Below are 21,931 nucleotides of genomic sequence, written 5' to 3'. Positions count from 1 at the left end.
GTGTTGAAGTGTCCTTGAGTAAGACGCTGAACCCCTAATTGCTCCCTATGAGCAGGTTGGTGCCTTGTATGGTTTCCTCCTCCATCGGTGTGTGAATGTGTGTGTGTGAATGTGTGTGTGAATGTAATGCACAATCTATGTAAAGCGCGTTGGATAAAAGCGCTATATAAATACACCATTTACCATTTTATTTTACCTCCCATACTCTGACACACGCGTGCTCAGACAGACAGACAGACAGACAGACAGACAGACAGACAGACAGACCTTGGCACGCCTGCAGCTAGTCCAAAATTCTGCGGCACGCCTCCTGACAGGAACCAGTAGGCGTGAGCACATTACGCCCGTGCTGGCCTCACTCCACTGGCTACCTGTTTGCTTCAGAATTGATTTTAAAATGTTATTGTTTTTAAAGCCGATTTCAAGAAATAAACTCCTGCCATGTGTAATGCTTAACGATGAGATGACTCCTCGACCACTTTAAAAGTCCTACAGTGTGTACCTGCCCTTAGTACCACCTCTTGAGGAACCAGATCCAGATCCCGTTGGATCTGGTTCCTCATCATGTTACTATTGGATCCTCCGGGTTCCGGATCCAAACCCTCACAGCAGCACAGCATGGTGCGCTTAGGATCCAAACCCTCACAGCAGCACAGCATGGTGCGCTTAGGATCCAAACCCTCACAGCAGCACAGCATGGTGCGCTTAGATGTTGTTGTGGAAAATAATTGGTGATGATGATGATGATGATGATGATGTCTGTCTCTCATGTCTTCCAGGAGGTGGAGGTTTTGGACATGAGCGCCATCAGAGACACCAGGACGGGAAAGTTTGCCAAAGTGCCAAAGGTATCGTGTGTGTGTGTGTGTGTGTGTGTGTGTGTGTGTGTGTGTGTGTGTGTGTGTGTGTGTGTGTGTGTGTGTGTGTGTGTGTGTGTGTGTGTGTGTGTGTGTGTGTGTGTGTGTGTGTGTGTGTGTGTGTGTGTGTGTGTGTGTGTGTGTGTGTGTGTGTGTGTGTGCGTGCGTCTGAGTCCTATTGTTTTGAGTGTACTACTTGGAATATTGCGAATATACGTTGTTATTGTTTTAAGAAAATGTACATTTTGACATCATATTATTTTGTACCTGTTTATTTTGTGTGTGTGTCTGTTTGTTTTTGGAAGAAAAAAAAAGAGGAAGCAATCCACACACCTGAAAGGAAAATGTATATTTGTGTCCTGTGCTTGTATCCTCTATAGAGCTAAGACTATTAGCTTGTATAGAGCTAAGACAATTAGTGAAAAGATTCAGGTTGGGGTTTGGATTAGGCATTTAGGGGTTAGGTTTAGGTTTAAAGTTTTTAAAATGCCAGATAAATGGCAAAAAGAAAGGGATACTAATGAACATGTTGCCCCCTGCTGTTGATGACTGTAATGACAGGCGACGTGTGAAGCTGTCACTAACAGCTGTGTGCACACATATACTGTGTGTGTGTGTGTGTGTGTGTGTGTGTGTGTGTGTGTGTGTGTGTGTGTGTGTGTGTGTGTGTGTGTGTGTGTGTGTGTGTGTGTGTGTGTGTGTGTGTGTGTGTGTGTGTGTGTGTGTGTGTTTCCTGTGTGCGCTGACAGTCCAAAGGTGACAGCGCTCCATAGCGAGGCTGACTGGCACATGGAACAGCCACACAGGAAGTGATATAAGAAGTGACCGCCCGGACAGGAAGTTATTGTTGAAGCTATAGCCGAGAGACACACACACACACACACACACACACACACACAGGACATGTAGTTATTGGTTATTTCCGCATCAGACATAAACATACATGTTGTCTGTATGCATTAATACCCTGTCTCGTTGCTGTAGGGCAGGAAACCTCGTATCCAGTGTGAAGTAACTAAGTACATTTACTCAAGTACTGTACTTAAGTACAGTTTTGAGGTATTTTTTACTTTACTGGAGTATTTCCAATTTTCAGTACTCTTACTTCTACTCCACTGCATCTCAGAGGCTAATATTGTACTTTTACTCCACTATAATTATTTGAAAACTTTAGTTACTTTGTAGATTTGAATTATTATTACAAAACATACATTAACCACTTCAGTCCTATTTATACTTTGGCTATTTGAAAATATCAGATCTACAAGCTCACAACGCGTCGCATCTTTCAAAAGATTTTTATACATTTAAAAACTTTCAAATGGATATTCTGCATAATGTACTTTTACTTTTGGTACTTTAAGTACATTTTGATACCAATACTTTGGTACTTTTACTCATGTACATTTTGAATGCCGGACTTTCGCTTGCTCGGATCTACATATTTAAAACGTTTACGTTTTCTAACGTTTAACGACCTACAGTATATTCATCATACAAGAGTGTCAAAGTAAAAGTAGTGAAAATAGCCGATTTACAAAAGTGGAGAAAATAGCCAATCTACTCCTGACTCATTGAGAGCTTGCAGCAGTGGCGTACCCACCATAGAGGCAGCAGTGGCGTACCCACCATAGAGGCAGCAGTGGTGTACCCACCATAGAGGCAGCAGTGGTGTACCCACCATAGAGGCAGCAGTGGCGTACCCACCATAGAGGCAGCAGTGGCGTACCCACCATAGAGGCAGCAGTGGCGTACCCACCATAGAGGCAGCAGTGGCGTACCCACCATAGAGGCAGCAGTGGCGTACCCACCATAGAGGCAGCAGTGGTGTACCCACCATAGAGGCAGCAGTGGCGTACCCACCATAGAGGCAGCAGTGGTGTACCCACCATAGAGGCAGCAGTGGCGTACCCACCATAGAGGCAGCAGTGGCGTACCCACCATAGAGGCAGCAGTGGCGTACCCACCATAGAGGCAGGGCAGCTATACAGTGGCGTACCCACCATAGAGGCAGGGCAGCTATACAGTGGCGTACCCACCATAGAGGCAGGGCAGCTATACAGTGGCGTACCCACCATAGAGGCAGGGCAGGCGGCCCCCTGCCCAACTAAAATCTCGCCTAGAAAATAAAGTAAAAGACTGACTGAAAAACAGGTACTGAAAAAAAATCCAAACAGAATAGTGGCCGTCTGGACGTTAGCCCGCCAGCCGTATCCATTCAGCAGAGCGACCCTCGCCTATAGTGGCGCAAATGTGTGCCGTTGTCTTCATGGGGTATACCAGGAGTGCCAGGGGTGGGGGTCTGGGCCATCACCTGTACTCACCTGGCATAAAAGGGGCTCTGAGAGCAGCTTGAGCCATTCATTACTAAACTACAACATGAAGAGACCACCGCTGAAGAACAGATTCATCCACACAGGACGCTACCTTTCACCACCGCGCCAGGACCAGCGCAATACATTGTTTTTATTAACGTTTTTCAGTTTTGTAGTCAGTGTAGTGTTGTTGTTAACTTGTTTCCCCCGAGATTTTCCCCCCCGAGTACACCAGATTAAAAAATCTCGCCTGCCCTAAATGTAATTCCTGGGAACGCCACTGGCTTGCAGATCAGCCATTTTTCACTATTTCCGAACCATTTCATGTCATGTGTATATATATAGCTGAAATCTAAAATGACACAGCTTTCCCGGTTTTAATGGATTAACTACTAGACCATACCCGTGGGGGGGATATGCGCACATGATTTGGCAACCCGGGAGCCAGCGAACACCAAAAACGCTAATAAACGGCTGACATTTTGGGGAAAGTGAAAAACGGGCTTCTGTGTTCCGTGCACATGGTAATGGTCAATGGCTGTGTGCAAACTGCAAATGCAGATCAATTGCTCTCCAGCCGCTGAGGAGAACCGGGCAGAAGAGATGTTGGCCTCTCTAGCCACACAGAGCTTTGTTGAATTATAGGAGGATAGTCTCCGCCAGGCCGGGCGGCCAAAAGCCGGAGACAGTATTTTCCTGTGTGTGTGTGTGTGTGTGTGTGTGTGTGTGTGTGTGTGTGTGTGTGTGTGTGCGTGGCTCATCTCCGGCACCGTTGAAGGTTCTTCCCAGTAGGTCAAGGAAAGAATCGTTGCCATAAATCCTTCACATCGGCCTCACGGTGGCGCTATAACAGCCCGCTTCACATTTTGGCCTATAACCCTTGAACCCTGTCTGTCTGTCTCTCTCTCTCTCTGTCTAATCTTCAATCTGTCCCATTCACTGACTAAAGATTAAACAAATACCATGAGACTGTTAACTACACCACACCTTTCCTATGACCCCTGTGTGTGTGTGTGTGTGTGTGTGTGTGTGTGTGTGTGTGTGTGTGTGAGTGCGATTGTACAGTAGACTTACATACAGTGGTGTAAAGTAACTAAGTACATTTACTCAAGTACTGTACTTAACTCTCTCAGTGCCAATGAAATAAAAAAATATGTTCATACTGTGCCAGCAATTAAAAAAAAAATAAAACAAAGTCATAATAATAAGTTAAACAAGAAGTGAATGGAGACGCAAATCTTCGGATCACGATATCTTGGGTTCTGAAAATTCTTAAAAAAAAAAAAAAAAACTCGGGATAACTCGTAACTTGGCACTGAGAGAGTTAAGTACAATGGTGAGGTACTTTGACTTTACTGGAGTATTTCCAGTTTTCAGTACTTTTACTTCTACTCCACTACAATTATTGGACATTTTTAGTTACTTTATAAATTACATTAAATTAAATTATTATTACAAAACACACATTAACCACTTCAGCCCTATATATATTTTGGCCATTTGAAAATAGCCGATCTACAAGCTCACAATGAGTTTTCATACCAATACTTTTGTACTTTTACTCAAGTAAATGTTGAATTCTGGACTTTTACTTGTAACAGAGTATTTCTACATTGTAGTATTGATACTTTTACTTAAGTAAATAATGTGAGTACTTTTTCCACCACTGCTTACATATGTGATCACTGTTTGTACATGAAATCTGTGTGTGTGTGTGTGTGTGTGTGTGTGTGTGTGTGTGCGTGTGCGTGTGGATTAGGGCTGGTGTTTGTTTAAAGGGTTGAGTCAGAATTAAGGAATGAATGTAAGTCCATATCCTCACAGGTGTGTGTGTGTGTGTGTGTGTGTGTGAGAGACTTGTTTGGGCCAAACATCCTCTCAAATGTAGTAACGTTTGAGAAACTTTCAGGTTACATTTAGTCATTTTTTGAGTTCAGGTTTAGATCAGGGCTGTTCAAAGTTCTTCAGCGCAAGGACCCTTAGCTGAGAGATGATGCACCGAGTGCAGCGCTATGAGCTTGTAGATCTGCTATTTTTTGAAAAATCTAGATTTGTTTTTCTTCAAGAAAACATTTTTAAGAATCGCCTCAGGTCTTAAAGTAGACCTCTGCTGGTCATTACCGTCACTGCAGGCCGTTCGTTTATTCCTGCGTTACCCAGAATTCCATTTGTTTTCACCGGAAGACGGAAGCGTTTCAAAAAGCGTTCTTTTAATTGTTTTATATGATCTGTGGATCGTTTCTCTTAGCTAGTGGAGCTTTAGTTATACCGTGAGCTGTGTTTTTTTTTGCTGTTGTTTTTCCATCTTCAAATCCTACAATCTCTTAAAAACAGTGTGAGATTCCTTTTTGTTATTAGCGCGGTAGTTCCTGGCCAAACAGGAAACCGGTGCGGTAGTTCCTGGCCAAACAGGAAACCGGTGCGGTAGTTCCTGGCCAAACAGGAAACCGGTGCATTTCCGTTTCCGTTTTCCGGCCGGATGACGTCATTTTCGCGGGAATGACTACCCTAGCCACGTTTCAATAGAAAATAGTTTATAAAAGGCTTTCGGGGGTGAAATTCATGGAGTGGGTGTTGTGAAACATTTGCCACTCACAAAAGATTTTAACTTTAGTCTTGTTGAAAAAGTTACCTAGAGTTACTTTAATGGGTTAAGGTGAAGGATGTGCTGGATGTGGGTAAGGGTTAGAGTTATAATGTGTATAATAATAAATGTGTGTTTCAGGACCACAAGGTGAAAGACGTGCTGGGCTTCGGTAAGAACGACGGCGTGGAGGCCAAGCTGGTGACCGTCGTCCACGGCAACGACCTGGTCAACATCTCCTATCTCAACTTCCAGGCCATGCTGGAGGAAACCGCCAAGGTAAGTAACCACGGAAACCACCGCCGCCAGGGCATACCATAATGACCTGCTTTACCATGTTGTAACACTGTGTGTGTATGTGTATGTGTATGTGTATGTGTGTGTGTGTGTGTGTGTGTGTGTGTGTGTGTGTGTGTGTGTGTGTGTGTGTGTGTGTGTGTGTGTGTGTGTGTGTGTCTGTGTGTGTGTGTGTTTACAGATATGGACAGATGAATTGTTTAAGCTGGCTACAAACATACTGTCCCAGAATGCATCGCGGAACACCTTCCTCCTCAAAGCGTAAGTGTGTGTGTGTGTGTGTGTGTGTGTGTGTGTGTGTGTGTGTGTGTGTGTGTGTGTGTGCATGTATTACAACATTTGTGACGGCCTAAGTTCAGTGCAAGTTTAGTAGCATTTGTTATGATTAGACATTTAGAGGTCAGGTTTAGGGGTTGGAGTGTTTTGCACCAAAAATAAAGTCTCTCTCTCTCTCTCTCTCTCTCTCTCTCTCCCCCCCCCCTCTCTCTGTCTTTCTCTCTCTCTCTCTCTCTCTCTAACAGGTACACCAAGTTAAAATTGCAGGTTAATCAGGATGGGAAAATCCCTGTGAAAAAGTGAGACACACACACACACACACACACACACACACACACACACACACACACACACACACACACACACACACACACACACACACACACACACACGGTACTGTACTGGTCACTTCCCTCAGTGACTCAGCATGTTGGAGGTCACAGTTGTCACTTCTACATTCTGTTTTTTATCACTTTCTCATTCAATCTGTATCTTAAAGGAATAGTTCACCAAAAAAATGCTTATTTTCTATCAATTACACACCCCATGAAGCCTGGAATTCATGGATATTTTTTTGTTTTTTGTTGCATTACTGAGACAATAATGTGATGACCGGTGGAGTCTCAAAGAGTCTTCTTAATGATTTGACCGATGACCCGGTCATCAAATTATTTGCTCCTGTAAAGCCAATTTCAGTATAGGATATCCGAGACTGTTAAGATTTGATAGAAGATGCTTCTGAACATAATTATTGCCAGTTTGACCACTTTAAATGCTCTAATCTTAGAATAATAACCGTAAACAGCCGATCTACGCATTGAGAGCTTGTAGATCGGCTATTTTCGGTGTTGCAATATGCTTCCATATAGAATTTTATGGAAAATCCAAATGACAGACAGTCATCAGTCAAGGCGACTGAGAACTTTAATCAATTGGTTCTCAAAGTGGGGTCCGGGGACCCCCAGGGGTCCTTGGCAGGGTACCAGGGGGTCCCCAGCTAAACAAGACCAGGAGACTGGTTCTGCCCAGACCCAGAATAAGTACTTTATAAGATCAGAGCACTACGTCACGGCTAAGCCGGACTTCACATGACGTGTCAGCCTGTGTCTATGCCCATGTATGGACGAAAGGGGGACAAAAGATGGACCGACATTTATGCCCATGTATGGACGAAATAGGGACAAAGCCTCATGTAGGCCGACCCTCTGGGTCTGGCAACAATACGTTAATATAGTGTAATCATTTTCAACCACTTTAACGATTATTGTATACTTTGGCTGCTATGAGCTTGTAGATCTGCTATTTTTGAAAAACCGTGACAATTTGCACAAATCTTTGAATATGATTATTTTTGTTGCCAGACCCAAGGGGTCGGGCTTACATGAGGCTTTGTACCTGTTTCGTCCATACATGGGCATGGTCACTTTGTCCTCCGGCCCCAGCCCAAAAAAAGTCTGTCCCCCAAAAAAGTCTGTCCATACATGGGCATAGAAAGGGACACACGTCATGCGAAGCCCGGCCATTCAGATTTCAACCACTAGGGGTCTGGCAGTACCAGGTCTCCTGGTTCACTTGTTTTAAAGACAACATTTGTAACTCAAAGCTTTGCTTCTGGGGGGTCCCTGGAACAACATATTTTGAGATGGGGGTCCGCGACCAAATACATATCATTTTGGGGGTCCTTGACATGAAAAAGTTTGAGAACCACTGATATAGTCATACTGTACACTGTTACATGTAACCTAACTGACTGTCTGTCTGTCTGTCTGTCTCTCTCTCTCTCTCTCTCTCTCATAGCATATTGAAGATGTTTTCAGATAAGAGGCGAGTGGAGACGGCTCTGGAACAGTGTGGAATAGTCAACAAGGTAAAAACCATCACAGAGGCTTCCCTGTCGTCTCGTCTATGACGGCGTAGCGGAAAATGTTCACTGTTATCGCTTTGGGACTTTGTACAGTAATATGAATACAAGAACGCTCGCCCCAAAACACCCTCGCCCCGGGTCAAATCCGTCGACCTCGCCGCCAGGTATTCCTAAACGTAACCTCAGTAAAACTATGTGTCTAAACCTAACCTTTTTCCTAAACTTAACCTCAGTGAAACTATGCCTAAACCTAAGCTTATTCCTAAACTTAACCTCAGTAAAACTATGTCTAAACCTAACCTTATTCCTAAACTTAACCTCAGTGAAACTATGTCTAAATCTAACCTTTTTCCTAAACATAACCTCAGTAAAACTATGTCTAAACCTAACCTTATTCCTAAACTTAACCTCAGTGAAACTATGTCTAAACCTAAGCTTATTCCTAAACGTAACCTCAGTAAAACTATGTCTAAACCTAACCTTATTCCTAAACGTAACCTCAGTGAAACTATGTCTAAACCTAACCTTATTCCTAAACATAACCTCAGTAAAACTATGTCTAAACCTAACCTTATTCCTAAACGTAACCTCAGTAAAACTATGTCTAAACCTAACCTTATTCCTAACCTTAACCTCAGTAAAACTATGTCTAACCCTAACCTTATTCCTAAACATAACCTCAGTAAAACTATGTCTAAACCTAACCTTATTCCTAAACTTAACCTCAGTGAAACTATGTCTAAACCTAACCTTATTCCTAAACTTAACCTCAGTGAAACTATGTCTAAACCTAACCTTATTCCTAAACGTAACCTCAGTAAAACTATGTCTAAACCTAACCTTATTCCTAAACGTAACCTCAGTAAAACTATGTCTAAACCTAACCTTATTCCTAAACTTAACCTCAGTGAAACTATGTCTAAACCTAACCTTATTCCTAAACTTAACCTCAGTGAAACTATGTCTAAACCTAACCTTATTCCTAAACTTAACCCTAGTAGCACCTGTGAAGGTAGTACGGAAGAGTCCCGACTTCTTAGTAAACTTAACCCGTGCCTCTGTACTTGGTCTGCTCTTTTTTTCCCCTCTACACCAAACCTCTTTGCCGAATATATCCCATATACATGCTGTGACGTGTTGTGAGCTTGTAGATCTGCTATTTTTTGGTGAATGCTCCCTCCCGAGAATAGGGATGGTAGGGTGAAATTGGTTCATGTAAAAAAAGAAAAGAAAAAAGGTTCCTATCAAACAAAGATTTGGTGGCCCCCCTTGTAGCAATCCTGAGGAGCTACTAGTGGTCCCGGACGAAGACCTATGATCTGTGGTTTATGACCACAGTCTTTACTTAATTTTTCTGTTGCTGTTGGTAGTCATGGCTGCCAGTTCCCAACATTTTTTTTTACTTAAAATTTTTATCCCACGATTGACAAAAGCTCCGAAGTTCGTCCGGGATTCGCAAGCACAGGATCACTCCACATGCCTCCAAGACCCACCACAGACTGTTGATCAGAGCTATGGCTATGATTTAGGCATCTTACCCCACCTCGATCAGTGATCAGACTCTCGGCTTGATTGATTCTCTGACTTGCCTATCAGACCCTCAGCCTGATCTGGCAGGTTGCCATAGCAACCAGATACAGGAAGTTTGACCTCTTTATCACATGACCGACGTTGGGAGGTTGGGACTAGAGGTTAGGGCCGCAAAGCAAAGCGGGGAGGGGAGGAGAGAAGAGAGGCCAGAGAGGCCGGACTTCGCATGACGTGTGTGCAGAGCTATGACTAGGCCGAATAGTTGGAGCTCGCATCCAGATGTCACCACTATATCTTGCCATGAAGAAGCACAGACTTAACATCAACATGAGGATAGATACAGCTGAGAAGGACTTCTCTAACTATCTCCTTGAATTAGGGGAAGACTAGGCTGCACCAGCGCTCCTGGTTTTGTGTATAGAGGGGCGGGTGTATAGAGGCGCAGAGAGATTGCGCCTGATCCCATTGGTTCACCGAACTGTCCGTCAACCCCCGCCCCGTTAACACAACATTACGAGCGACGCCCACTGCACTCTGGTTGGTTGGGGAAATGAAACACTTCCTATACCGGGTACACCGACGCGCTCCTCCAGGCGTTTATTTTTTAGCGAAACTAAACAATAAAAGTCTGGAGATCGAGGCTAGGGAAGACAGACTCGCACATGGACACACTGAAGTTCAAATCCACATTCCGCCACACCACACCACCAGGGTTGGCTGTCCCACAGGGTCCATGCTACATGGATCAGTGATCAGACGATCAGTGACTCTCGGCTTGCTTGATTCTCTGATTTGCCTATCAGACCCTCAGCCTGATCGTGCACGTGGACGTGCTGAGCCGAGTAGCCACGTCCAAAGCAGTACACCTTGTGCTCCACTGCAACAGCTGCACGGTGGCATACCTCTGCAGGGTGGCATCCCTTTGGACCTCCATTCAGATACGACGTCCAGCAGAACATGTATTACGTCTTGTGCTCTGTAAAAAAGTATCCTAATGTCACACGCTAACCACTTATTGGTTTAGTAGCGTAAATGTCACGCCAAGATCCTCAAAGCCGATGGCTTGGATCGCGGGCCAAGCAAGGAGGCCGACGACTGTTGATCTCCCTGATATGTGTAAATTGATCGCCAGCACCACCCCGGTTCAGGCAGGTTCTGGTAAATCTCTCACGTTACCTCAGTGGTGTAGACAGCTAATCCTCAAGGGACGTCCTTACAGGCGGCTGGATTTGTAAAAGTTGCTGAACTACATTTAGTTTGTGTGACGATTAATTTTAAATGACATGGACGTGACGTCGACTTTTGTGACGTTGTTGCGTGATGATGTCATCACGTAGAATAGCCAATAAGTGTGCCGACGTCCTGACGCCACTACCCCTGGGTCACGGCATTATTTTTTTTACTGGATCTCTTCCCCTCTAGTCCCTCAGCTATAACATTTCTGGTCTGGTTTGTATTTGTTGACGAAATGGTCAATACATTTAGTTCTTGTCATCATAGCTTAGTTTTTATTTTTGACAAAATGAACACGGCTCTCTATCTCTTCATCATCATCTAGAGACCCTCCAGAAAAACACAGGCTAAAATCCTTGCTTATGCGGGGCTACAGTCATTGATTATGCGATGAAACATGCGGGGGTTTTATGGGATTTTATGTTGGGAAGTATGCGAAAAGTTAAGAAATATTTGAAACATGTGAAAAGTTACAAAATATGCGAAAACTGAGAAATATGCGAGTTGCAATTTTTTTGTTGTTGCATATTTTGCATATTATACGATGCGATCCCTTTTTTTAAAAATGTTACCCTGCATAATTATGCGCATAATCGCATAATCACGTTTTTCTGGAGGGTCTAGTCATCTCTCTCTCTCTGTGTGTGTGTGTGTGTGTGTGTGTGTGCGTGTGCGTGTGTGTGTGTGTGTGTGTGTGTGTGTTGTTGTGTGCAGACAGAGGGCATCAAGCCAGATGACTTCACGTGGGAAGCCTTCCAGAGGTTTCTGGAAACTCTGTGTCTGAGACCTGAGATCCAGAGCATCTTTGAAAAACACAAGTATGTACACAGTGCACCCCCCCCCCCCCCAACTTTTCCTTTTTTCCCCCCATCTCAAAATATGATGGTCCATGGACCCCCCTAGAAGCACAGATCAACGTTACAAATGTTTGCTCTAAAACAGGGGTCTTCAACAGGGGGTCCGGGACCCCTAGGGGGTCCTCAGAGCTACTACAGGGGGTCCGACAAATCTTTGTGTGATATGATTTAGTTTTTTTACATTAACCACTTGAACCCTAGAATTCCTTTTCTGAGGAGAACATTAGCCGAAAATAGCCGATCTACAAGCTCACAACGCTTGTAGATCGGCTATTTTTGTCAAAGAGGCTATAGGTGTAAAAAAGAGCAGACTAAGTAAAAAAAATAAAAATAATCTGAAACACAATTTTATACAATATAGAGTAGGGGGTCCCTGCTTCATCTCTCTCTCAGCTATGGGGGTCCTTGGCCTGAAAACGTTGAAGACCCCTGCTCTAAAACATATATGTATTCAAAGATTTGCACACATTTTCCACGATTTAAAAAAATTAATGTCAGATCCACAAGCTCAGTATGTATGTATGTTAGGGCATTAACGAATAGTGATTTATGGTATTCGAATTATTCGACCCAAAAGTATTCGAATATTCGATTATTCGATTTGATTATAAAAAATAAAAAAATTAAAAATTTTTAAAAAAGGTTTTTTTTTTTTTTTCAATTGCATTGATGACTCGACTCAAGGAATGCGAGTTGACGTCACACCAGAGCTCACAGCTGCATGTCTGCTCTAGAAAAGCCACTAAAAAAAAAAAATCTTAAAAAAAACAAAAAAATAATCCTTTTTTTTTTTTTTTTTTTTTTTTTGAATAGTCGAATAGTGGTTTGATAGTCGAATAGTCGGTTTGATATTCGAATATTCGAATATTCGACTATTCTGTGAATGCCCTAGTATGTATGTATATGTGTTGTGTCAACAGCGGTTCTAAGAGGAAGCCCCTGATGTCTCTGGATCAGCTGATGGACTTCATCAACCACCAGCAGAGGGACTCCCGGCTCAACGAGGTCCTCTACCCGCCGCTCAAACGAGAGCAGGTCCGCCAGATCATGGAGACCTACGAGACCAACCTCAGCCAGCTGCAGGACAGAGGTGCGTGTGCGTGTGTGTGTGTGTGTGCGTGTGTGTGCGTGTGCGTGTGCGTGTGCGTGTGCGTGTGCGTGTGCGTGTGTGTGTGTGTGTGTGTGTGTGTGTGTGTGTGTGTGTGTGTGTGTGCGTGTGTGTGTGTGTGTGTGTGTGTGTGTACACTAGGGCTGGTGAATTAATATTCGAATATTCCTCGAATATGGGGAAATAATATTCGAATATTAAATTAAAAAAATATATATATATATATATTTTTTTATTAATGTTTATTTGACAGGGACAATACAAAAAACAATGTATCAAGTTATAAAAACAAACAAAATATATGTTTTATTGGATCCGAGCACTCGATACATTGTTTTTTGTATTGTTTCTGTCAGAAAAAATAGAGACATTTTTTCTTTTCTCTTTTTTTTCTCTAATAATAATATTCGAATATAATCGAATATCTGCCAATTTTTAAGACCAATATTCAAATATCATTTCTGAGGAAAGTTGACAGCCCTAGTGTACACAAAGGAGACTTAGTCCAGGGGCCAAGCCATATTTTGGTACCACCTAAGGTGACCGTAAAGTTTTTGAATTTTTGTCTTCCTACGTGTCTCTAGTTTATATTTTGGTATTGCACACCCCATGAAGCCTTGAATACATGGATATATTTTGGTTTTTGTCGCAATAATTTGATGCCCGGGGTAGGACACACAAAGATTCTACTTTGTGTCTCCTACCGGATACATTAGCCGGTAGGTAGTGATAACTGCCATTAAGCTACAAGATTGGAAGGGCTATCATACCAAAATATAAACTAGAGACATGTAGGAAGACAAAAATACAAAAACTTTACTGTCACCTTAGGTGGTACCAATTTGTGAAAATATCAGTGTTGGCCCCTGGACTAACTCTTTGTGTCTCCTACCGCCGGAACCGCTGCCGGTCATCAAATTATTGTCTTAGGAATGAGACAAAAACTAAAACAAGTCCATGAATTCAAGTGTCCGTGGGGTGACTAAGGGTCATTTCAGACGCCAAGCGGCAGATGCGCCTATATAATTCATTTTCAATGAGAGGCGGGCGATTATTTGGGACGCGCTGAGAAGTTGAGGCGCGGTCCCGTGAAACTTTCACACGCGTGCTCGTTGGTGCACACACACACACGCGCGTGGGCGGCAAGAGCTGGATTGTGGTGAGCTTTTTGTTTTCCCCCGCACCGCGCAGGAGGACCAAAACAACAATGATCACGGCGCGATCACCGCTGTAACACGCGCGTGGACCGCTTACCGTCTGTCACGACCTTAATCCATAGGAAAAAAAAGTCATTTTGGGTTTGAAATATCCTTTTAATCTTCATGTACATGCACTGATACTCTTCTTGCACTAATATCTAGGAACAGATACCAGCCTCTATGCTCACACACCTTTTTTTTTATAAATCTCATGTGCTGTACATAAATGTTTGGATGGATATGCTATGTGTAAATATGTTGTAGCTTTTTTTAATTCCTTCTCCCCCCCCCAAAAAAAACCTCTCTAAACCCTGTGATGTGACCATAAAGATGATTGTGATTGTGTCTCTCTCTGTGTGTGAACAGATCAGATCAGTCTGCTGGGGTTCAGTAGGTACCTGCAAGGAGAGGAGAACACCATCGTTCCTCCAGAGAGACTGGACATCTTAGATGACATGAACCAACCACTGTCTCACTACTTCATCAACTCCTCACACAACACCTACCTCACAGGTACACACGCACACACACGTACACGCACGCACACGCACACGCACACGCACACACACACACACACACATTTGAAACATTTATTTATGTCCACATAAACAGAAGTACAAGATGTACAAAGGATATAAACACCGCCAGTGCAGTCAGATAATGGGGAAACAGCCAGTTAGTTACAAAGTACATGTAAAGCAGAGCATTGTTACATACAAAACAAAAGATGGCATATTTGTCGAACACAGCGGACAACAATCATGGGTAAAGCCTCCTCCAAATTGAGCGGCTTCCTATAATGCTGATATTGAGCAGTACCTTGCTAATTGTTTAGCCCTCCTTTTGGAGGAGCACACACACACACACACACACAGAAGACATGGATCAACCACTGTCTCACTACTTCGTCAACTCATCACACAATACCTACCTCACAGGTACATATACATATATATACATATATAATCTTTAGAAATGTTTTCTTTCACATCAGGATGTAATGATCATTAGACTCAATAACGAGTCAATATTTCGTTAATTTACGAAAAAACTCAAAGTTAGATTATGCCCCCGACAGCATAGCAACATACTAGGTTTTTCAGGGGAAAAAAATAAATGTTTTAGAATATGTCTCAGGTGGGTTAAGTGTGTGTGTGTGTGTGTGTGTGTGTGTGTGCGTGTGCGCGTGCGTGTTACAGTGGGTCAGCTGACAGGTCTCTCGACAGTAGAGATGTACAGACAGGTGTTGTTGACGGGCTGTCGCTGCATAGAGCTGGACTGTTGGAAGGGCCAAGGCAAGGACGAGGAACCTTACATCACCCACGGCTTCACCATGACCACTGAGATACCCTTTAAGGTCTGTTTATACACCCACCATGACCAGTGAGATACCCTTTAAGGTCTGTTTATACACCCACCATGACCACTGAGATACCCTTTAAGGTCTGTTTATACACCCACCATGACCAGTGAGATACCCTTTAAGGTCTGTTTATACACCATGACCACTGAGATACCCTTTAAGGTCTGTTTATACACCCACCATGACCAGTGAGATACCCTTTAAGGTCTGTTTATACACCATGACCACTGAGATACCCTTTAAGGTCTGTTTATACACCCACCATGACCACAGAGATACCCTTTAAGGTCTGTTTATACACCATGACCACTGAGATACCCTTTAAGGTCTGTTTATACACCCACCATGACCACTGAGATACCCTTTAAGGTCTGTTTATACACCATGACCACTGAGATACCCTTTAAGGTCTGTTTATACACCCACCATGACCACTGAGATACCCTTTAAGGTCTGTTTATACACCATGACCACTGAGATACCCTTTAAGGTCTGTTTATACACCATGACCACTGAGATACCCTTTAAGGTCTGTTTATACACCCACCATGACCACTGAGATACCCTTTAAGGTCTGTTTATACACCATGACCACTGAGATACCCTTTAAGGTCTGTTTATACACCATGACCACAGAGATACCCTTTAAGGTCTGTTTATACACCATGACCACAGAGATACCCTTTAAGGTCTGTTTATACACCATGACCACAGAGATACCCTTTAAGGTCTGTTTATACACCATGACCACAGAGATACCCTTTAAGGTCTGTTTATACATTCACTAGTGTTGATTTTGACAGCAAATATAAGCATAAGTCTTTGGTCTTGGTCTTGGTCTTAGGTCTTGGGCTTGGTCTTAGGTCTTGGACTTAGACCAAGGCCTTGGTCTTAAGTCAAAGTCTTATGAATAAAATTCCATTTAGTTTTAGTCATATTTTAGTCATCTGAAAAGTTTTACCGTTAGTCTAGTTTTAGTCGACTAAATATCATAAGATTTTAGTCGACTAAATCTACAGTTAATTTAGTCGACTATAATGTATGTTGGCGGTGCCTTGATGGCGTCTTAATGGCTGACTTTACACTTGGTTGCATGCTGAAAATAGCAGATCTACAAGCTCACGACGCGTCTCAGCGCGGCGCGTTGTTTTCAGAGCGCAACACCCCGAGCGCAACCAAACATAAAATGACTTGTCTTTTAGTTCTACTGGATCTCTTCTCCACTAGATCCCTCACTGACATTTTAGTCTAGTTTTTATTTGTTGACGAAATTGTCAATATATTTAGTCTTAGTTTTAGTCGTCATAGCTTAGTTTTTATCTAGTTTTCGTCAGTGTAAAAAGGTAGACGACCAACATATTTCGTCATAGTTTTAGTCGACAAAATCAACACTGTCTATTCACCATGACTACAGAGATACCCGTTAAGGTCTGTTTATCCATTCACCATGACCAGTGGTGGAAAGTAACTAAGTACATTTACTTAAGTACTGTACTTAAGTACAATTTTGAGGTACTTTTACTTTACTGGAGTATTTCCAATTTTCAGTACTTTTACTTCTACTCCACTACATCTCAGAGACAAATATTGTACTTTTACTCCACTAACATTATTTGAAAACTTGAATTATTAGTTACTTCGTAGATTTTGATTATTATTACAAAACATACATTAACCACGTCAGCCCTACTTCAGCCCTTTATTAAACAGAACATGCATTTTCAGGTCAGGATACCAATTTTATCCAATCAGGATAGAGAACTCAGTCAGGATACAGATTAAACAAGTGAAACTGGAAGTGATGACACAAAGAAATGAGCAAAACTAAATTGGAACTGGAACACTATAAAAAATGAAACTGATAAATGGGTACTCTCTCCTGATTGGCTGAGATTTCGTCACCTACCTGAACATTTATTTTCTGTTTATTAAAGAGCTGGAGAGACATGGAGACTGAACAAACACTAGACTATAGCAATGGTTACTATCAAAATATCGTGCTTTAACCTTTCAACAAAAAGCGTTTTTGTTTTAACCAAAACATATCACTAACCCAACCTTTAAGGGAAGGGGATTAACATACTAGGGGTGTCACCATTCAATTTGACTTGAGATGTAAACCTTTCAAATTGCACCGTTGAAAGAAAAAATAAGACGTTTCTCTTAATGGTGGCTGCCTTTTGCAGGTGTTGTTGTAAAGCTCGCTTCTGCCATCTACTGGATGTTCTTGTAACTGCAGTGTGTGCACTCTTCACATCAAACCACACACACACAATAAACTAATCTTCCTATGGTGGGTGGGTGGGTGGGTGGGTGTGTGTGTGTGTGTGTGTGTGTGTGTGTGTGTGTGTGTGTGTGTGTGTGTGTGCTTGTGCTTGCAGGAGGTGATTGAAGCGATAGCAGAGAGTGCGTTCAAGACCTCTCCCTACCCTCTCATCCTCTCCTTTGAGAACCACGTCGACTCGTACGTACTCTGTGTGTGTGTGTGTGTGGACCTCATTGTCTTTTGAATAAAATTCCATTTAGTTTTAGTCATATTTTAGTCATCTGAAATGTTTTAGTTTTTGTCTAGTTTTAGTCGACTAAATCTACAGTTGATTTAGTCGACTAAAATTTATTTTGGCGGTGCCTTGATGTTACACTTGGTTGCATGCTGAAAATAGCCGATCTACAAGCTCACAACGCGTCGCAGCGAGACACGTTGTGAGCTTGTAGATCTGCTATTTTCAGAGCGCAACACCCGAGCGCAACCAAACATAAAATGACTCGTCTAGGTTTAGTCTAGTTTTTATTTGTTGACAAAATGGTCGATATATTTAGTCTTAGTTTTCGACAGTGTAAAAAGGTAGTTGACCAACATTTTTCGTCATAGTTTTAGTTTTAGAAATCAACACTAGTTGTGTCATATCTTGTTGTATCTCTGCATAGAATCTTTGTATGTGTTATTTTTTTTTCATAAATGAATGTCCTGTTCTAGACTTTTTTAATAATTAACCATTTAGGAATAGTTTTTAAACATACAAGGTTACTACCTGACAGATGATCATATTCCTGTCTGCTCATTGAATGGTAGATCTGTGTCAGTGGATTCAATAATACACATTCAGATGAAAGTAAACATGAACATAATACTTTAAACTCTCTGTCTGTCTGTCTGTCTGTCTGTCTGTCTGTCTGTCTGTCTGTCTGTCTGTCTGTCTCAGGGACAAGCAGCAGGAAAAGATGGCAGGATACTGTAGGACCATCTTTGGAAACGCTCTGCTTATTGACCCACTGGAGAAATACCCGGTATGACACACGCACACGCACACACACACACACACACACACACACACACACACACACACACACACACACACACACACACACACACACACACACACGCACACATACACTATATTACATGGTGTGATGTCTTTTACCCTGCTGGTATCTACTGTACAATACTTTTTCGTGCCCTGTAACTGTATCTGCTGTACTGTCTTTGGGCGACTGAATTTGTCCCTCACGGGATCAATAGAGTTATGTTTATCTCGAACATTTTCCACATGAATGGAGGACTCCTCAGATGTTCCAGACAGACTCACATCTTGTTTGATCTCTGTTTGGTCACAAGTCTTGAATCATTTAACCAACGCATGATGTCTGGCAGGTTTCTCACATCACCTTGTGATGGTCTGACCACATAGTGGTGGAAAGTAACTAAGTACATTTACTCAAGTACTGTAATTCTTTTATACTTTTACTTTACTACGTCACAGAGTCAAATATTGTACTTTTACTCCACTACAATTATTTGAAAACTTTAGTTACTTTGTAGATTTGGATTATTATTATTACAAAACATACATTAAACCCTATTTAAACTCTGGCTATTTGAAAATAAAATAGCAGATCTACAAGCTCACAACGCGTCACATCGCGACGCGTTGTGAGCTTGTAGATCTGCTATTTAAAAATGATTTGTATACATTGTATTTGAAACGGGACATTCTGCATAATGGAGTACTTTCTACTTTTGGTACTTTTACGTACATTTTTATACCAATACTTTCGTACTTTTTACTCAAGTCAATTTTGAATTCCGGACATTTACTTATACACTTATATACAGTATTTCTGCGTTGCAGTATTGATACTTTTTACTTAAGTACAACATGTGAGTACTTGTTTCCAGCCCTGCTGCTCTGAGCGCCCTGCCGGTGACCTCATGTTGTTCATGGTTAGAACACAACGTGTGATTCATTCAGAACGCCATGAACGTTCCTCCTCTGCTTAACCCATTAACTCTTTGACTGCGGACGACGCGATAACGCGTCAAGTGCTACTTTGTCCAGTTGGCCGTCGACGCGTTCGACGCGCGTTCATTGTTTAATCTCTGATTGCGCTATGCTGCTTAATATTCAATGTTATTCTCGAGTTCCACTTACTTCACGGACATCTGCATCCGGTTTCATGGCCTGGATTCCGTTTCCGGTTTTTGATTTTTTTCCCCAGTCATTTTCGTCCAAAATAGGTAAATAAACGATTTTTCACACGGTATAACGGACAAACGGACAGGTTCTCGTCTATAATCTATGGTCTGGGTGACGATCAGTCATCACCGTCGTGTATCACATCGTAATTTTTGCCGATCAAAACAATCTGGGACGACGTCACATCTGTTTTCATGTTTTTCCCTGTCTAATCTATCAAGAAGGGTGAGAGAGACCCAACGACCTGATCACGCTGTCATGTGCTGCTCTCTAGTGGCGGATTTGTGCTGGGTCTTTAAATTATGTGTCCTTAAATTATTTTCATGAGAAAAATTCAAAATATAAAAATTAAAAAACACGAAAATTGCTGGCACTGGGGGAGTACTTTATGAAAATACTTATGAAAATACTGGCAGTCAAAGAGTTAAGACCTGAGAACATTCTAGAAATGTCTTCTAAATCCTAAAAAAAAATTGAAAGAAAAACCCATTTTTTTTTCCCTCGATTTTTCAAAAATAGCAGATCTACTAGGTCATAGCGCGGCACTCGGTGCCGCGCTATGACCTTGTATATCTGCTATTTTTGAATAGCCAAAGAAATCTAAAGTGACACAGATGCGTTCCAGGTATCAATGGGTTAATTGATTACAGCTCAGATGTTAATCTGACTGCTTTGCTTTGCTTTGATGTCGTGTCTGCCTTATTTATTGAGTTTTTTTCTGATCCCAGAACAGCCCTTACTAATGTCATGTAGGCCTAGAATCAAGCCATACAGGATCCTGGTGAATCATGACCATAAAACGTTTGATTCTGTGAGAAAAAAAAAAAAAGGAAAACTGCAAAACAAAGGGTATTTATTAACACATTGACTGCCAGAGTTTTTTCAGAACAGTCTGTAGCCTCTGCCAGGGTTTTGAACGATTTTGGTACCTTTTCGCATAGCCACAGAATATTTTTCTCCAGTATGATTGATCCCCAGATGGTTTCTAATCGCAGATGAGATTCAGGTGTGGTTTCACAAATGTCAACGAGGTCATTGTGACCTTGTTGTCATGTGTTGTCTGATGTTTGAAAATAGCTCAAAACCAGTAGTTTTAAACCAAAAAAACAATGTGAATTGTTTGTCCGTTTGAATTTTAACATTGAAGTGGATGGAGCAGCAAATCTTTGGAAATTGTATCTCCTTATTCGTTTTGAATATCGAAAAAGTTTCAATACTAAATAATTAAAATCTTTTTATAATTTTTTTTTTTTTTTTTTTCAGGACGTTTTTAAACGTCTTTGGCAGGCAATAGCTGAATTCCTGAGTTAATGTGTTAAATATAGTATATCATACAACAGGGCTGGCCCTCTCCATGATGATGCAGAGGGCCACTGTATTTCCACACTCACTCCAGAGGGACATGTTGCATTATACTGTCAGAGGGCAGACACCTCTTATCTACGTATTTAAACTTTTTTCGTAAATTAATGCTGTACTTTGCCATTCTATGTCTCACACAAAAGTAGCAAAAATGGCAGATCTACAAGTGATGCGTTTTGAGCTTGTAGATCTGCTATTTTTGCCATTTTTTTTATTGGAATCCTGATTTATCTTTTTTTGCTACTTTTTTTTTATTGGAATCCTGAAAAGTAACATTTTTATTTAATTTCAAATGCAATTAGTTATACTTATGTTAACTGGAATTGTAAACAGCTGAAATCAATAATATATCGGTATTCCGATTTTAACCTGCAGGCCGCATTAACACATTGGGTGCCAAAACCGTATATATACGGTTTTGGCCATACTAACGTTGAGTGCCAAAACCGTATATATACGGTTTTGGCCATACTAACGTTGAGTGCCAAAACCGTATATATACGGTTTTGGCCATACTAACGTTGAGTGCCAAAACCGTATATATACGGTTTTTGAAAAAAAAAAAAAAAAAAAACTTTTTTTTTTATTTATTTTTTTTTTCCTTCACAGCA

The 21,931-nt window shown here is 41.8% G+C and overlaps 1 protein-coding gene across 1 annotated transcript in view; it reads left to right on the top strand.

Moving 5' to 3' along the window:
- The window catches only part of plcb3 (phospholipase C, beta 3 (phosphatidylinositol-specific)), a gene marked incomplete at its 5' end in the record, with an annotated part of 132,364 nt that overhangs the window by 88,112 nt on the left and 22,321 nt on the right, over positions 1-21,931 (top strand). The window contains 11 exon segments of the mRNA XM_080450632.1: positions 780-848; positions 5,898-6,035; positions 6,235-6,314; positions 6,575-6,628; positions 8,127-8,196; positions 11,671-11,774; positions 12,734-12,903; positions 14,487-14,633; positions 15,320-15,477; positions 17,865-17,947; positions 18,687-18,771. Coding sequence (XP_080306758.1) covers positions 780-848; positions 5,898-6,035; positions 6,235-6,314; positions 6,575-6,628; positions 8,127-8,196; positions 11,671-11,774; positions 12,734-12,903; positions 14,487-14,633; positions 15,320-15,477; positions 17,865-17,947; positions 18,687-18,771 — 1,158 coding nt within the window.

Source organism: Gymnoscopelus braueri, assembly GCF_963280865.1.
Source record: "Gymnoscopelus braueri genome assembly, chromosome: 15".
In the NCBI taxonomy this organism is placed as follows: Eukaryota; Metazoa; Chordata; class Actinopteri; order Myctophiformes; family Myctophidae; genus Gymnoscopelus; species Gymnoscopelus braueri.
The sequence above is the reverse complement of the archived record's forward strand: the minus strand, read 5'-3'. Positions and strand labels throughout refer to the sequence as shown.